The 19,361-nt window shown below is 40.1% G+C and overlaps 1 protein-coding gene across 1 annotated transcript in view; it reads left to right on the top strand.

Annotated features, from left to right (window-relative positions):
* Positions 1-1,050: 1,050 nt before the first annotated feature.
* The window catches only part of LOC128508208 (stimulated by retinoic acid gene 6 protein-like), a 32,058-nt gene continuing 13,747 nt past the window's right edge, over positions 1,051-19,361 (top strand). Inside the window, exons 1-3 of the mRNA XM_053479431.1 lie at positions 1,051-1,098; positions 3,667-3,767; positions 15,905-16,041. Coding sequence (XP_053335406.1) covers positions 1,051-1,098; positions 3,667-3,767; positions 15,905-16,041 — 286 coding nt within the window. The remainder of the gene's footprint in view (positions 1,099-3,666; positions 3,768-15,904; positions 16,042-19,361) is intronic.

Raw genomic sequence — 19,361 nt, 5'->3', positions numbered from 1 at the left:
AGTGACTCCTGTAGATTCTTGTCTCTACAACTTACTATGTGCAGGGTTCCAAGGGCCTAGTCTATCCCGGGGAACTCATGGTAAAAAACAGGGTACATCCTGGATGTGGCGCCACCTCATCATAGGGAACAAGCATACACACATTTGCACACACACACACACACACGCACATGCACACACACACACACACATACTTAGGACACACTAATTAGCAAGTGTGCAGCACATGTTTTGCACTGTGGAATAAAACTGGAGAACCTGGAGGAACCCAGCCAAGCACTACCAAGAACATACACACTCCACAAAAACAGTTAGGAGATGAGATTCGAATCGACCCTGGAGGTGGGAACCCATGATACAAAAAATTAATTATTTTGTAAATAATATTGTAGCGTAGGCGTTGCGGCGGCTGACGACTATCATGCCTTGCAGGGGTTTTCTATGTGTTCACCCTGTTGGGGAAGGTTGTTTGGATTAGTGGTTTCGGCCATGTTCATGCTAAGGCTGAATGCTGTGGTTCTCGAGTAGATGTGTTCCCCATGCTGTACTGTGACTGTGTGATGAATAAACCTCTCCCAGCCATTTGCATTGGGCAGCAATCAAGCTAACTTGTTCTCCAAGATCCTTCTAGCGGTAAAAACGCTACAATATAATGAATGTGAAATATATTTTTATTTATGTATTAATTTTTTTTTCTTGTAACATAATTAGCCTTTAACTGATAAATAATGTGAATAATAAAAATTATAAAAATGTTAAATCTATTCTTCCTCTTATTATTATTATTATTATTATTATTATTTATCAAGTTTTATTTCCTACAGTAACTTTTTTAAAATTTATTTCTCATAATCTGGGACAGTGTAGATGTTTCATAGATGTCTTATTGGGGTTTAGCTGTTGATGTAAATTTATGGGGCGTGGTTTAAACTCATGTCCTATATAACCATAAAGAATCCTCAAGGCTGCTGCATGAAGAGGAGCTGAAGCCAGAGCAGCTGGATTTTGTTCGCTTTATTCACTTGGAACATTTTTACACTTTTTACACAAATGGACCCTCTTTTCAGCAACACGTCGTTTCAAGAATATCTGTTTGATGTAAGTGTTTAAACATTGTGTATAAAGTGTTTTAAATTGTATTTTATGATCCATACAGTAAAATATAACATTGTTCTAATAGAATTAGGAAAATTTTACATAAAGAACAAGGAGAGCTGTTTTAAACAAACAAGTTCTGTGAAAGCCTGTGGATGCACCAGTAGAACTGAATTAATATAAATGACTACATTTATTATTAAATATTATCACCAGCGACAGTCAGATGGCACGTTTGTGTTGAATTCTGCATGTCAATTTTGTTTAATTCTATATTCCACTCTTACTGTACGTGTGCAAAATCAATCATGTAAAGTTAGTCATCATCAATCATTTTATTACGATGCCAATGTAAATGTGTAGCAATTCAGTAGAATAGCACTGAGCCATGGCAATAGGTTTAAGTGGTGAGTAACCAACAGGAACGCATTCTACAGTTCCACAGAGACGCTCATGTGTGATAACAAATAAAAAAAGGTGTTAATATTACCACACTTAACAGTGATTTTTTTTACTAAAATGTTTTCTTCTTCCATTGCTGCAGCAACCATCTCATAACAGATCTTTCCACTCTTTTTACAATTAAACAAACCCAAGATGGCATTATGAGATATTGCATTATTATTATTACTACAGTATTTTTATTATTCACTGAGACAGACATGTATAGAATCTTATCCACACTCTTTTGGGGATTTCTCCACAAACCGCAAATGCACTTTAGTGTTTCTGATAAGTGCTAACTTCCATTAAGAAGCAATCACGTCAAAGAAAAATCCAATTATCCTGGTGACGTAAAATATGCAGAACACAAGCTGAGGAAACTGACGCTCTCTCTCTCTCTCTCTCTCAGAACACAGCTATTGAGCAACAAAACAGATCGTACTATGTGGTGAGTACAACTGATGAGTGACATTTTCTTTATTGTAACGTACACTACTACTCATAAAGTGTTTGACTTTGCTTAATGTCACTGAGATGATGTACTGTACATACGTGACTATTATTAAAGTCTCATTGACCTTCACTTTCACACCATAGTGTTCAGGTTGTCATTAAAAGCACCTTTTAACCTGGTCTCCCTGTGACTGTCAGATCAACAGAGCTAGCCTGATTCTTCACCTATTGTAATTTTAAAGAAAATGTCTATATGGTCTTTATATGAGTTAAATATAAACCCCTCATAGCTGTTCACATATGAACTGTGTTAAATTTGTTTAAAACCTGTCCTAAACTGTTTAAGTGCTCTTTTTATATACCTACAGTACTGTGAAAAGGTCTTGACCCCATTACTTCATATAAAAAAAAAAAAAATTAAATGATGTGGATTGAATGACAGAAACAAGAACAAGTGCTTTACTGCAACAGGCTGCAAAGTGTCTAAAGATACACGGGAACTCTGAAGAATTCACAGTCATCATGTTCCACCGAATCCTAGGGCAGGTCTATTAGGACTGAGTCAAATGTTAATAGAGAATCTTTTTGATGTAAAAGCAAACCTACTATATGAGCTCTACTATAATGTTAAAGTTCTCCAGGAACAGATGCTGAGTAATGATGTATTTAAAACCTTTAGCTTTATCACAGGTTTTTTTCCTGTTATGATCTTATAATAATAATCCTGTGTGTGTGTGTGTGTTTGTGTGTGTGTGTGTGTGTGTGTGTGTGTTTCTGTTACTGTATGTTCCTGACTTTACACTGTATTGATTAGTGTGTATAACTATTTTCACCACTAGAACACACTCCTTACCCCTGACATTGATTCTTACTGTTTCTTACCAGGCAATTTTTAAATCAGTGATGTTCCCAAGTCTGGTAAGTTTTTTATTTATTATTATTATTATTATTATTATTATTATTTAATGTGTGATGTTTGAACATGTCAGTTGCACTAATAAAGGTTTATTATTTTTATACACAAGTCATATTTAAATCTCTTGCACGTTTTTTCCCTCACCAGGAAAAATATGGTTTAACAAGTCTAATGTGAGTGACATCAGACACTAATGTATTTTTTAACTACATTGTGTTTCTTTTGTCCTTAACTACATAATTATTGACACCCTTCATGAACAGTAGCAAAGGAAAGGCTTTCGTTGTTCTTGTTTACATGAAACACTAACATGGGTCTAATGAAACTACACAGTAAAACAATAGACAGTAAAAATACAGACATTCAGAGCACATTTAATTAGCAACATCATTACATCCTAATAATTATAATTATTTTATTATTACTTTAAATACAAAGTTTTTTTTGTAATTTATATTTTTGTCTCACATTTTAGAAATAAAACGGAATTGAACAAACAATGTGAGCTCTCTTCTAACAATTTCCTGCTTCTCTGTTTGCTGCCAGCTGTGAGTTACTGTTTATGTTTTTATTTGGTTAGTTAGTAAGTTAGTTAGTTTTAACCAGATTGTATGAACATGCTAATTGTAGAATGTACAAGTGATGGGGATAAATATTAATATTTTTTCTGTTTGAGTTATTTGTGCTGTTTATGCTAATTTCGATGCACTACATTGTGCGTGTGTGTGTGTGTGTGTGTGTGTGTGTCTTTGTTGCAGGTTGTTATATTGCTATTGCTGTCGTTCGTCGAGCGCAGAAAGAATCATCATCCCTTTGAGGAGAGATTTCCATGCCTGAGAGGCAAATTTGGCATTGTAGTGTGAGTTTATTATTGCTTTGTTTAACTATATCACTGTAGAAATAAATAAAAAAATTATAAAAAAAAAAAAAAAACATCAAATGACTGGCAGCAACGACTGTCAAACAAAAACCGTAAAATTAAGAAAAAATACTCAATTTCATATTATGTGCAAAAACATTACATATACAGAAGTGGTTATTCAATTGAATTGAATTCAATTTTATTTATATAGCGCTTTTAACAATGGTCATTGTCTCAAAGCAGCTTCACAAAAAAAAAATTTAAGAATTTTTTTTTTTTTAGAAAAGAAAATATTTGGAAGTGTGTATGTGTGAGAAAAATATGTCTAGATAATAATGAAATGAATGAATGATGAATGAAATGTCTCTGATGAGCAAGCCAAGGGTGACGGCGACGGTGGCAAGGAAAAACTCCCTGAGATGGCAATAGGAAGAAACCTTGAGAGGAACCAGACTCAACAGGGAACCCATCCTCATCTGGGTGATAACAGATAGAAATAACATCATGTGTGTTGTGCAGGTGAAAGTTCAGTATAACAGAAGTTGTGTAGATTCAGTTCAGCAGTAGGTGCAGAGGGCAGATGGGGTCAGATCACTGGAAGCACAGGAGCAGGATGTGTAGCTCCAGCCATCATAAAGCAGAATCTAGCTGGAGCAGGTCCTTCTCAAGATGCCTTAGAAACCTCGCAGGGTTGGCCTTTGTCTACTAAAGCTGGCACAATCTCCAGATGTCTCAGGATGGGTAGAAAAATACAGAAAAGATGGAGAGAATTAGCGTAGTTGCCATTTAGGATAGGTGTACTGGAGTATGAGGTTATGGGATGAGTTACGCGTATGCCAGATTAAAGAGATGCGTCTTGAGTCTACTTTTGAATTGGGAAACCGTGTCTGCTCCCCGAACACTGTCTGGAAGGCTATTCCAAAGCTTTGGAGCTAAATATAAAAAAGCCCTACCCCCTTTTGTAGATTTTAAAATTCTGGGAATTACCAGAAGTCCGGAGTTTTGTGATCTTAAGGGACGTGGTGGATTATAGCGTATCAGAAGACTGGTTAGGTATGTGGGAGCTAAACCATTTAAAGCCTTGTATGTAAGTAGTACTATTTTGTAATTAATTCTAAATTGAACAGGTAGCCAGTGCAGGGACGATAATATAGGTGTTATATGATCATTTTTTCTGGATCTAGTGAGAACCCTGGCGGCTGCATTTTGGACTAACTGTAGCTTGTTTATTGAGGATGCAGGACAACCACCTAGTAATGCATTACAATAGTCCAGTCTGGAGGTCATGAATGCATGAACTAGCTTTTCTGCATCAGATACGGATAAGATACTCCTAAGTTTGGCAACATTTCTAAGATGGAAAAAGGCTGTTTTTGTGATATTGGAAATATGATTTTCAAAAGACAAGTTACTGTCTAATATCACGCCCAGGTCTTTTACTGTTGAGCTGGTAGTAACAGTACATCCTTCTAAACGCAGGCTGAATTGTGAAAGCTGTTGTGTGCTGGTTTTTGGGCCGATGAGCAATATCTCTGTGTTATTTGAATTTAGTAAAAGAAAGTTATTGGTCATCCAATCTTTTATGTCCTGGACACACTCTGTTAATCTAGACAACTTGGGTATTTCATCTGGTTTTGTTGAGATGTATAATTGGGTATCATCGGCATAACAATGGAAACTAATCCCATGCCTTCTAATGATGTTTCCCAGGGGAAGCATGTAAATTGAGAACAGGAGAGGTCCTAAAACTGACCCTTGTGGGACCCCATATTTCACTGGCATTACACCAGACGGTTCTCCATTTAGATCTACAAAATGGTATCGATCAGACAGGTATGATCTAAACCATTTTAATGCCTGCCCCTGAATACCTATATGATTTTGTAGGCGATCTATGAGAATATTATGATCTATGGTGTCGTATGCAGCACTTAGATCAATTAAGACTAGTATTGAGATGCAGCCTTGGTCTGAAGCTAAAAACAAGTCATTTGCAATCTTAGCTAGTGCAGTTTCTGTACTATGATGGGGCCTGAAACCTGACTGAAATTCTTCCAGGATGTTGTTTTCCTGCAAGAATGTGCATATTTGAGCTGATACTACTTTTTCTAATATTTTTGATATGAACGGAAGGTTTGAAATCGGTCTATAATTTGTTATTTCATTCGCGTCCAAATAAGATTTTTTAAGAAGCGGCTTAATAACTGACAGCTTCAAAGGTTTAGGGACGTGACCTAGATATAATGAAGAATTAATAATGTTTAGAAGTGGCTCTCCAACTGTAAGCATCACTTCTTTTAAAAATCTGGTTGGTATTGGGTCTAACAGGCACGTTGTTGATTTAGCTGAGGTGATAAGTTTATACAGCTCTTTCTGTCCTATACCTGTAAAGCACTGAAAATCTAAATGTGAAGCTCTAGGCTGAACTAGATCATGAAATGCTATTAGAGGTTGAACCTGTTATTTTCTTCCTTATGCTATCGATTTTTTCATTAAAGAAGTCCATAAAATCTTCACTACTAAAATGTTGTGGAGTACTCTCTGCAGGCATCTTAGGTTTATAGGCGGGCTACTGTACTAAATAAGAACTTGGGATTGTTTTGGTTTCTTGCTATCAGTTGGCTAAAATGCTCGGTCCTAGCGGTTTTTAGAGCCCGTCTATAGCTGCACATACTGTCTTTAAACGCAATTCGAAAAACTTCTAATTTAGTTTTTCTCCATTTTCGCTCAAGGTTACGGGTTGCTTTCTTTAGGGCGCGAGTATGACTATTGTACCAAGGAGCAAGTGTTTTATCTCTGACTTTTTTTAATCTGATGGGAGCAACAGTGTCTAATGTACTGGTAAAAATAGTACCCATGCTGCTAGTCACTTCATCTAGATCGTCTGCATTTAGGGGTCTAATAAGAATTTGGGACAGATCCGGTAGATTACTTGTAAATCTGTCTTTAGTAGTCGGATTCATATTTCTAACAAATCGATAACGTGGAGAGACACAGCTAATCTGTTCTACAGGTAGAGTATATATCAGGAGGTGATGATCTGTTATATCATTACTTTGAGGTAAAATCTCTATATTAGAGACATCTATACCATGAGATATAATTAAATCTAGCGTATGATTACAGCGGTGAGTTGCTCCATTTATATTTTGTTTAACCCCAAAGGAATTTAGTAAGTCCATAAATGCGAGGGCTAAAGTGTCGTTAGCATCATCTACATGAATGTTAAAGTCACCTACTATCAACACTTTGTCAGAGTTAACAATTAGGTCTGATAGCAGATGTCCAAATTCTTTAAGAAAATCGGCATATGGCCCTGGGGGTCTGTACACGGTGGCCAGAGTAGAATATAGCGCGGGTTTATTATGTATTTCATTAAGTGCAACATTAATGACGAGCACTTCAAATGAGTTAAACGAGTTAAAGTTATTTAAATAAGTTAAAGTTATTTAAGGATGCGCTTGGCATTCACAAAAAAAAAACAATTCTCATAATTATGAAATATTATCTTGTGATTATGAGATAATAAGTCATAATTATGAGATCCTGATACTGGTAGATATTAATATCATTGAGTAATTTTGATGATCGTTAGTATGTCAACACTGCACAGGTTTCTAAAGTGCTTAGGACTGTTCAGAAGGAAAGCACATTCTGTCCTTCTCGAAGTGGCTCTCTTCCTTCAGGAGCAGCTAAACCTGTAACGATGTGGGTCTCACGAGGGGTCAGAACCACGAATAAAATGCAATTTTCTGAATGGGCAGATTTGCAAGCTGCTACTCCACTGTGTTCTGAACAGGCAGAGGCATGGCCACATAGACATGCGGTTGCCAGGCAACACCACCATAAGGCAATCAGCTTGGACATGCCACACCTGGCAGCGTGTTTATTTAAGGCTTTATTTACCTCTGCACTTCGTGCGACCATTTAGTAAGGTATCAGAGCCAAAGACAAGAAAGAAATAAAGAAAGAAAGAAAGAAAGAAAGAAAGAAAAAGAAAAAAATCACAGACAAAGTGTGCTCTTCAGAGACAGAGGCAAAGTCCCAGCCTCTGCCGTCTAAGACGCCGGTGAGAGTGAGTGAGAGAGAAAGAGAGCGGCACACATCAGTCCAGCATGCACACTCAGGTTGAAGTACAAAAGGGACACAAACCCCACTCCCTCTTATAAATCCTCGGTAAGAGCGAACGCCCCGTGAGGATCCAAAGTTCAGAGATTTTTTTTTGTTTCCCGAGCCCTATCCGTTCTCGGGTAGAGGGCGGAGCTCTGGTCATTTTGTGTTTACAATTTATTTTTGTTTCCTTTTATGTTCCTAATTAATAATCCCCCGCTATCTCTAAATGGAAAGGTCTTCCTGTGCATATTATAAGCACTCTCACATCAACTCCTATTTCATTGACCCCCTCTAAAGCCCTGTGATAGGGCTTTTATACATATTATAACAACTTGTGGTGCAGCTCTCCATACCGCCTCACGTAACATAACCAATATGGAATGCTAATGTATTAATGGCGTAACTGATGGGTTTTCAGAAATGTCCAGTAGTTAAATTACCCAATGTACAATCATTAAGCTAAATGAAATGATAGGTTCTACATCTCCATGGGTGTGCAAAAAGGCGCTTCCAAGCAAAAGGATGCAGTAACTTTCGTTTTTGATGTTATGTGCTAAAATGCCCCCTGCCACAAACTGCTTCATCTTATCTTATAATTATGAGTTAGTAAGTCATATTTATGACATAATTCTTAAGATTTTTTTTCTTTTGTGAATGCAATGCGCTTTCGTAGTTATTTAATTTCTTGCAGAGTAAAACATTATTTGTCATAAGCTTGGTGTTACAGGCTGATGTTATTACCCTGGGCGCAAAGAGCAGGCATAAACGCAGAGGGGTGTTGTAAGCAAAAAGAGTCTTTTAATCATATCAATAACAAAATATAAATATAGAAACAAAACAAACAAAAAAGAACAAACAACAAACTCAAACTCAAAGGTGTATGGCGCAACACAGGTTTGATGACATCACATACAAACTAATACATGTCACACAACACAAGTGCTGCGGCGAAAAACCGGCTTACTAACACATACAGGCTTTAATACCAGTCACACAAAGCGCTATGGCGAACACATACCGACAAATTTAGCAGGGAGCTGACACAAGACAAGACTAGAAAGATAGAGCTACCAGAGACACTGAGACACCAGAGACGGAACTAAAGACAGGACGCCAGAGACATGGGGGGAACTAGGGAGACCAGAGACACAGGAGAAACTAGGAAGACCAGAGACACGGGGGAAACTAGGGAGACCAGAGACACAGGGAAAACTAGGGAGACCAGAGACACAGGGAAAACTAGGGAGACCAGAGACATGGGGAAACTAGGGAGACCAGAGACACAGGGGAAACTAGGAAGACCAGAGACACATGGGAAAATAGGGAGACCAGAGACATGGGGAAACTAGGGAGACCAGAAGGGAATAAAGACACGAAGGGACTAGAGACATGAAGGGACTACTATGGCTAGGGGCATGGCAATCAGTTAGGCATGGCATGGCAATCAGTTAGGTGTGGCAGTTAGCTAAACATGATAATTAGCTAAACATAGCAATTAGCTCCACATGGAGCTAAGCATGCTCATAGCTAAACATGCACCTTTCCAAACACACACTTAGCTAAACTTAGCCAACTAGCTAAACACAGGGGGTAATATCAACAGGAGGACACAACCAACAATACTTACAAGAAATTTAAACATACAAATGTCGCCATTAAGACTGCGCGTGTTCTCCCACAAGATGCCTCAATTTAGCACGTGGCGTGCCGCGACTTGCCGCAGGCAACATTCGGGAATTTAAATAAATGTTTTGTGCTTCACTGAATATCCGCCAGATCACGTATGGAAGGATCTAAAAGCCGGACCAAGTACAACGATGAATTGTGTATAAAGTTAACCTAAAACAATATTGTTTTCAATGCTGAAGCAAACATGTCGTGCTGTAAAAGTTTCTTATATAGTTTTTGTAATGTCTTAACAGGGACAAAATAATGAAAGACATGGAAATTTGCATAGGTAACACTATCAGATAGCCTACTATCAGAAAATTAAATTAATTTCAATACCATTTAAACCGAGGGATTTAAATGGTATTGAAATTAATTAAATTTCCTGATAATAGGCTATCTGATAGTGTTAACTATGCGAATGTCCTGATTCATGACATAAAAATGTGTCGCCATCATCAGAAGACATGAATGAACAATATACAGTATATACAATGCGACAGCGCGCTCAGTTACTGTAATCCCTCTTCTCACCTTTAATGAAGTTGTGAAGTTATCAAACTGGTTTCGCAGATGGGGAAATTGGCAGAATTGACGGGTTTAAAACTGTCAAGATGTGCTAACCTCGGAGACCAGACAACGTAGCTTTAGCGATTAGAATGTAGCGTGAATGGTAAACCCAAACGCGGAAGAGAGCGGGTAGGCAGGATAACCACGCAATTTAGTTTAAGGACTCTCACAGAAGGGGAGCAAGGGAAAAACACATATTTAACCAGCGTCCTATACACACACTCAATATCAGGAAGCAAAACCCAAAAAAAGTGAGTACTCATGAATCGGTAGACGGACAGCCAGAACCGACATGGGCGAACGTAATGACTGAGCGTAGAATCGTAGTTTGTTTACTCCTCTTAAACTTCCTGGTCCGTGACCGCTTTACTTCTGGGTCCAAGTGCCGGTCGCCGATTGAGTGTGCATGACAGTACCCCCTGTCCAGGACCGGCTCTTGCTATAGGCGTCTGCCTTCGGTAGGAGAGGTGGAAATCAAAGTTCTCAAGGAACAGTGCCCTCCACGCCTGTCGGGGATTCAGTTGCTTTAGGCTCCTGATGGTGATGAGATTCTGATGGTCTGTCCAGATGATGAATGGCTCCCTGGCACCCTGGAGCCAGTGACGCCATTCTCTTCAAAGGCCACTTTATGGCCAGCAGCTCGCGGTCCCCTACCCTGTATTGCTGCTGAGTGGAAAAAAAAAATTGGAGAAGAAACTACATGGGTGTAGTTTCTGATCTGGACTTCATTGCGAGAGGACAGCCCTAGCGCCCACATCTGAAGCGTCCACCTACACAACGAATGGTTTACTGACATCAGGGTGAAGAAGGATAGGAGCGGTGGTGAAACGATGACACAACGATGAGGCTCTTGAAGGCAGCGATGGCGGTAGAGTTGAGATGGAATGGGAGAGATGAGGGGCGAGTCAGGGCGGTTAGGGGAGCAGGAACTGTACTGTAGTCCCGGATAAAGCGACGATAGAAATTTGCAAATCCAAGAAACCGTTGAAGTTGCTTAAGGGTCTTGTGTAGGGGCCAATAACGCACAACCTCTAGCTTCTGCGGGTTCATGGCCACACCCTGGGGCGAGATGACAAAACCCAGGAACGTGGTGGGGTGCTTCTAATGTTTTTCTCTCATTATCAGAGAAATGAAATGGCACGGACGGGAAGTGTAGTGTGTTTCTAACAGCGCTCGACCTTGTGTTTGAGTTTAATTCCACCAATAGCAACAGCTGCCCGGAGATTCGCATTCTCCTGCCTGAGCTCCGCAACCTCGCGGCGCAAGGCCGCACCGTCTTGGACGCTCTGGCGCAGAGTAGCAATCTCCCTGGTTAGCTTATTGATTAGCTCGGCATGCTGGTCCACCACGTTGCAGAGATGCGCATAATCCGCTGGGTTCAAGGCGATAGGCTCAGTCATTCTGTCAGGATGAACTAACCTTGGAGACCAGACGACGTAGCTTTAGCAATTAGCCCAATGTAGCGTGGATAGTAAACCCCAACGCGGAAGAGAGCGAGTAGGCAGGATAACCATGCGATTTAGTTTAAGGACTCTCACAGAAGGGGAGCAAGGGAAAAACACAAATTTAACCCACGTCCTATACACACACTTAATATCAGAAAGCAAAACCCAAGTAAGTGAGTACTCACGAATCGGTAGACGGACAGCCAGAACCGACATGGGCGAACTCAATGACTGAGGGTAGAATCATGGTTTGTTTACTCCTTTTATACTTCCTAGTTCGCGACCGCTTTACTTCTGGGTCCTAGTGCCGGTCGCCGATTGAGTGTGCATGACAAAAACGATTCAACAAGACCGAGCAGACGTCTCTGCCTAAAATTATTTTCGCCAGCAAAACATAGAATAAATAGAAATAAAATATTTAATGGTACCAATCAAATCAGCCTTCATAATTACTTTGAGTGTAATTTACAAATTTACTGAATATATTATATTTTTATGTGTATACAGTATGTGTTTGTATGTGAATATATTATATAAGTATGTGTTTGTGCACGCGTCTCATATGTGACAATCATATAAAATGCAGTTCATGATAAGCTATTTATTCATTTATCTTTTATTTGCTTACTTACTTACTAACTAGCGAATGCTTTTTTAGGGCTCTAAAACTACGGCAGTATGAATGACAATGGAATGTCGCAGAACGTGCGAGTTGACGCCCTTGCACCGATCACTAACCATTAAAATGTTGAATTTGAATTCAAATGCCACTTATATATTTGTGTTTAATTAAATTCTTAAATCATCGTGTTCACCCATGGGTTTACTGCATTAACACCAGAACAAAAGGTCTAGGAACAAAAGGAGAAGTTTGTCTTTTTCATTTTTTTTTGCAATAAGTTTAATCATGCAGCACTTTTAGTATTCATAGCAAAAGCAACCCAACAGTGTAATTAAAGTACCCAAAATAACACAAAATTTTGACCCAGCATTTTTTTTTTGTTCTACTACAGTACTAACGAATGGAGAAAGTGCAGTCAAAGCCCGGGGATTCTGCGTGCTGTCACGTTGTATTCAGAGAGTAGCGCATATAATTATTTTTTTTTCATTTTATGTCTGTTGTTTTATCGATAAATCTGCTCATATCTGTGTGCGTGTTTATCAGCCTTTTAATCAAAAAGCCGCACGCGCAACTCACTTTCACTTTGCAAAAGCCAGTGTTTATTGTTTAGTGTATATTTAAACGCATAAACACAATAAAACATTAATGTTTTAGGCTAACATATCATACATATTTGTAGTCTTTTTGCCTACACGTGCGGGTGAGTTAGAATAATAAGAATAATAACAATAATAAATTCGGAGCACTACTACTAATAATAATTATAATACTGAATGGAGAAAGTGCAGTCAAAGAAGTATCATCATTGAAGGAGAGAAGAAAATGAAGAATAAATACATATCATTATTTACAGTTTGAGCTCGACACATTTATGAGCTCTGTCGCTTGCTGTCAATGGGTGCCTAAAAGAGAGAACACATTTTCGGCTTCAGTAAACACACAATACTTCAGACTGAAACACGACTGCCCCCTACAGGTAAAAAAGGGCATTTTCACAGCTTTCACAAGTCGCAGGATCCCTTTTCTCGAAACGTGCGTTTTTAATGGCGACATCTGTACACCACACTTCACATGACCGAGTCAGCTCTACACACATAGACACACACCGAACATCAAACATAGCCAACACTAGCACATTTTTGTCTTAACAAAACAGAACTTAAATCAAAATACATATTAAGCTAATCAAAACAAAATGCCCACAAAATGACAGTAACTTTAAACAATGCTCGACCTAGTTTCCCAGACTAAACACCTATTTATAGATGATCTAATGAGCTACCTCGGCTCAGGTGTGCACCCGCATCACCTGACCGAGGTGTCTTCTGGGAAACTGAGTCTGCAAACAAAGACTACAAAAAACAAAACAGTGACAATTAAACACCTTTGTTAAACTAAAAGCAATAGAAGTTTAGCCAATGAGAAACGTTATTTCACAGATTTTTTCCCAAATTTATATGATCAAATACCTTTATTATAGCATTAGCACTAGAAGTTTAGGAGTGAAACACTGTTATTTTAAATTGCTAAATTTATACGTTCAAACACCCTTATTAAAAAACAGCACTAGAAGTTTAGCAGAGAAACACTTATTTTATAGATTTTTCCTAAATTCACATCAATATTTATATTATCTGATAAAAAACCAGGAGCAGCTGTTAATGGCTCAGTGGCTCTGTTAATGGGGCAGTGGTGGATCAGTCGGTTAAGGCTGTGGGTTACTGGGTTACTGATTGGAAGGTCGGGGATTCGAGCCCCAGCATCGCCAAGTTGCCACTGTTGAGCCCTTGATCAAGGCCCTTAACCCTATCTGCTCCAGGGGCGCTGTAAGCTGGCTGGCCCTGCGCTCTGATCCCAGTTTCCTAATTGGGATATCCGAAGAAGACAGTTCACTGTGCTGTAAAGTACATTCTTCTTTTAATGTCTGGCTAACAGGATCAGATACAAATACTTACAGTATGCTCCAGTTAGGAGAACACCCACTGACTCTTCATTTCTTCAATTCTTCATTAGGATGCTCTTAAAGAGTTTGCTAACCCTCCCTGTTCATCTAACTCCATTACCCTTATAGGTGTAGGTGAAACCCCTGGCTCAGCATTTGTAATAAGACTCGCCTAAGATTTGCGCCAGTCTTAATAAACAAGGCTTTGTTTATAGCAACAACAATTATAGCAACAATAAGAATTTTTGTAAGTAAACAATTTCAATGACCCCTGTTTTGCTCATTGGCTGCTTCATATCACATTACCGGTGTGTCTGATACCTGAGCAATACATTCAGGTGCTTAGATCCCACCCTCACTAGCATGCTTAAATAAATGAACCAATCAAAACTAGTAATTGGAATGTCCCCACTCCCTGCTGCCTGACAACTGACCCCCTCTGCTTTCTCCCCGAAATATTTCCTTAGTGATGGTAAGATGCTAAAAAAGGTCAATTGCAATCATCATAATGAGGAGCGAGGAATCAATCAACACAAAAATCCCACAACCTGCGCTACTCTAAAACAGCTACACATCAAATACATCATCCTTATGTGAGAATATGCAGGCCTATTTCAAGAAAGCTGATGGCTAGATTGCCATGGTGATATTTTAGAACAAACGCCATCAAAACAAAATAATATATTTATTTTTGGTGTTTACAATGTGTGCATGGGTGCTGCACTGAGTATCAACCTCCAACAATCTCTTCACATTCTTTGAAAGGATGAAACAAATACTAGAGCCTACATGAAAGTGTGGGGCTTCTGCTGCCTTACCTGTGGCACTTCCTGTGGTCAATCTTTTAAAAAAAATCATAAAAAAATGCTAAACATGCATATAGAACTTAAATGTGAAAGTAATATAAAACTAATATAATTTACTTACATAAATGTTTTTCTACGAAATTTTTACGTCTACATTTTTTAAATTACATTTTTAGTATTGACATAAACTTTTATCTAATGTTTTTTGTAATTTTACTTAAAGTTGTATGTACTGTAACTTACAAAAACAATCATTATAATATAAAAAAACATATACTGGTAAAATAATATGGTCGTTTTTCTGTTACTGGGGCTGTTAAAAAATGTAAAAAACAAACTCAGTGTTGAAATAATACCCAAACAGTCAACTTATTACGTTACAGATAATGCCTGTAATTTTACAGATATTTGTATGTATTTTTTTAAAACAGGTAAACGTCCATAAAAACTTTATATTAATTTCCATAAAATTTGGATTTTTCTTACAGTATAGTTGGAGCTTGGGGAGTGTGTTGGGAAAATGTGTTTACAAACCAATTATTTCCACTGTGGCTCAAATGAAAATATGAAGAACATTTTCTGCCTCTCTTGTGTAGTTCTGCATGATGTAGTATCTTCTCTTCAACCTCCCTTACTTTTATTTGATGATCAAAGAAAATCTTTACAGAACCATTCAGTGTTTAGATAAGGTCACAGGTCTAGACCATACAGTGACACGATTCTGGTGATTTTAGCCCTGTGTAGGTGCTCATATATTGTTCTTGCCCTGCTGGTCTTGGTCAGAACCACAAGACATGTTTTGGTCACATTGGTACACCATCAAGGCCATGCTTCCTAAGATGATGCTCAGAATGTGTGTGTGTGTGTGTGTGTGTTGTGTGTCACACCTTATCATAACTAAAGTTTATTTTATGTAATTCAGTTCTAATTTGTGTTGTTGTTCTTGTTGTTGATGTTGTTGTTGTTAGCCCCCTTGACTTCACGAGCTGTCTGGAGAACCGATGGTCCTACGCTTTTGCTTTTGGTGCCACAGCACCTCTGATATTTGGTTTGTTTTTTGGCTTCATCAATCCTTTTCCATACAAACTACCGCGCTACTTAAAAGGTACAACACACACTAGACAACACACCATACTTAACGTTCTGTGTGACAAAACATACACTTCTGCTCAAAAGTTTGGGATCACTTGAAAATTTCTTTTGCTTTTGTTTAGTGATTGATTTTTTACCTTCTACAACAATACTGCCCTTACGTGAAGCATTACGTGACCGCATATACAAGACCATAATGAGATCAAAGCCAGCGATAAATGAGATGCATGAAACACAAATGAGAAATATCATTAACATATAAAAAAAATCCTTAATTAACAGCATACAGTGATGAGCCACAACAAACACATAAACACACCACAACATTAAAACCAGCAGGTTAACAATATTAAAAATATTACAGATTTTCTATTACCACTAATTTGTAAATTGAGCTCATGTGTAAGAAAGAATACATAATGCACCTCCTGAAGTTGCTTAGTATCTAATGGAACAAAAAATAAATAAAACAATTGAGATTTACCTAGACACCTTTCAGCTACTTCATTCCCAACTATCTGAAGGTTGAGAGGTGGGCTTGAGCTCATAAGCTGGTGTTTACCTGACTGACGATGTGTGCTGATGGAGACTCCAGAGCATTCTCCTGCAGTTTCTTTGTTGAGATTCTTGGTCTTTTGAGGTGGCATGCTTCTAAAAAGAACCCAGTTAAAGTAAAGTGTATATAATTATTAAGTGTGCCGGCGCACACTTATTACTCTTCTCCCCTAGAAATCATTGCGCAATCCATTTATTATATCCCTAAAACTTTGCAGCGTTTCTCGTCCCGCAGTTTCGAGACGACCCACACGTTTGTTATACCGTTCCGTGCGGCTCGCTCAGGAATGGTGTGCTATGACTTTTGGTGGGGGGCCGTCAGGCGGTGCTCCCAAAATCCCCAAAACACCGGCCCCAAGAAGTCCCATAGACTTAACATTGAGGCCGGCCTCAGCTGTGACTCAATCCATCTTGGGATTCCAAGATGGCGCCGGTGAGGTCGGCTGCCGTCACGACTGCTCCGACCACCTTTTCTTTGTTTTTGTCTTTTAAGTTAGTTTACAGCGTTTAAAAACGGAAAAAAAATTCCCCCATGGAGTACATTAGTTATGATAGAGACACTCTTGTTTCTATTGGTATACAATGTACTCACAATTCAACGTTTTTAACTGCGGATCCGAGCTGGCCGAGTGAGATCCTGAGGGACAACAAAGGACATGACGCAAAGCGGCAGCCCCGAGGGAAACGAGCTGGCGTCAGGAACAGGCTGAGAGCCCGTGCACACCGCACACTTCTGCCTAGCATCCTGCTCGCCAACTTCCAGTCTCTGGAAAACAAGCTTGATGACCTCAGGGCCAGAATAAAGTTCCAGAGAGACATTCGAGACTGCAATGTCCTCTGCTTCACCGAGACATGGCTGAACCCAGTGGTGCCGGACCATCCAGCCGGCCGTGTTCTTCTCGGTTCACCGCATGGACAGGACACGGGACTCGGTAAAGTCAAGGGGAGGCGGCATGTGTTTAATGGGGAACAACAGCTGGTGCAACAGCGCAAGCGTTGTTCCTCTCACACGCTCCTGCACACCAAATCTGGAACTACTGTCCATCATGTGTCGTCCTTTTTATCTACCTCATTCACCGTCATAATCAGTGCCGTTTATATTCCACCACAAGTGGACACGGACACTGCCTTATGCGAGCTGCATGAGGCACTCACACAGCACCAAACACAACACCGGGACGCTGCGCTTATTGTGGCGGGGGACTTTAACAGTGCCAACCTCAAATGCGCAGTGCCGAACTTTTATCAGCATATCACCTGCCCTACCAGGGGTGAAAGGACACTGGACCACTGCTATACAACGGTCAAGGACGTCTACAAGGCACAATCTCGCCCTCCGTTTGGTAAATCCGACCACGCCGCCATCTTCCTCATGCCAAAATACAAACAAAGGCTGAAACAGGAAGTTCCGGTTCAGAGGAAGGTCGCGCGCTGGACGGACTAATCAGTGGCCGCGTTACAGGACGCACTCAATGACGCAGACTGGGACATGTTTAGAAACAGCTCCGATGATGACGTCATTGGAATTCATCGGGAAACTAGCGGATGATACCGTGGAGAAAAAGACTATTTAAACGTTTCCCAACCAGAAGCCGTGGGTGGATAAAAACATCTGCGACGCTCTGAGATCCTGCACCGCTGCCTACAACACGGGACTCGCGTCGTATCCTCAGAGCCTGCGCAGACCAGCTAGCACCTGTGTTCACTGAGATATTCAACATGTCTTTATCTCAGTCGGTGATCCCCACATGCTTCAAAGAGTCCATCATTGTTCCTGTCCCGAAGAAACCTCATCCTGCTTCTCTCAATGTCTATCGCCCTGTAGCCCTCACCTCAGTAGTGATGAAGTGCTTTGAACGCCTGGTCAGAGACTTTATTATTTCTTCACTACCCGACACACTGGACCCACTACAGTTCGCTTACCGTCCAAATCGTTCCACAGACGATGCCATCTCTCATCTCCTCCACACATCACTTAGTCACTTGGACACTAGAAGGGGAAATTATGTTAAAATGCTCTTCATCGACTACAGCTCTGCATTTAATACCATAATTCCCTCCACACTCACCACCAAGCTGGAGCACCTGGGACTCAGCTCATCTATGTGTCAGTGAATCTCCAACTTCCTAACTGGCGGACCACAGGCAGTAAGGATGGGCGGACATGTCTCAACCTCCATTACTCTTAGCACTGGAGCCCCCCAGGGTTGTGTTCTGAGCCCCCTGCTGTACTCTTTGTACACATATGACTGTGTGGCCACTACCAGCTCCACCACCATCATTAAGTTTGCTGACGACACCGTTGTGGTGGGCCTGATCTCTGATAACAACGAGACGGCCTACCTGAAGGAGATTAGGAATCTGGAGAACTGGTGCCAGAGAAACAACCTCCTTCTAAACATCAGTAAGACAAAGGAGTTGGTAGTGGACTTCAGCACCAAGCGGGAGAGAAACTATCAGACCCCCGTCATCAACGAGAGCCCAGTGGAGAGAGTGGACAGCTTTAAATACCTCGGTGTTCACATCACGCAGGACCTGTCATGGTCCTGTCACATCAACACCGTGGTGAAAGAGGCCCGACAGCGTCTCTACCACCTCAGACGCTTGAGAGACTTCCGACTGCCCTCCAAGGTGCTCAGGAACTTTTACTCCTGCACCATAGAGAGCATTCTGATGGGAAACATCTCAACCTGGTTCGGAAACAGCACCATGCAGGACAGACGAGCTCTACAGAGGGTTGTGCGATCAGCTGAGCACACCATCCGCACAGAGCTCCCT

This window comes from Clarias gariepinus, chromosome 20 (genome assembly GCF_024256425.1).
Source record: "Clarias gariepinus isolate MV-2021 ecotype Netherlands chromosome 20, CGAR_prim_01v2, whole genome shotgun sequence".
NCBI lineage: Eukaryota > Metazoa > Chordata > Actinopteri > Siluriformes > Clariidae > Clarias > Clarias gariepinus.
This window is presented reverse-complemented; position numbering and strand designations above follow the sequence as displayed.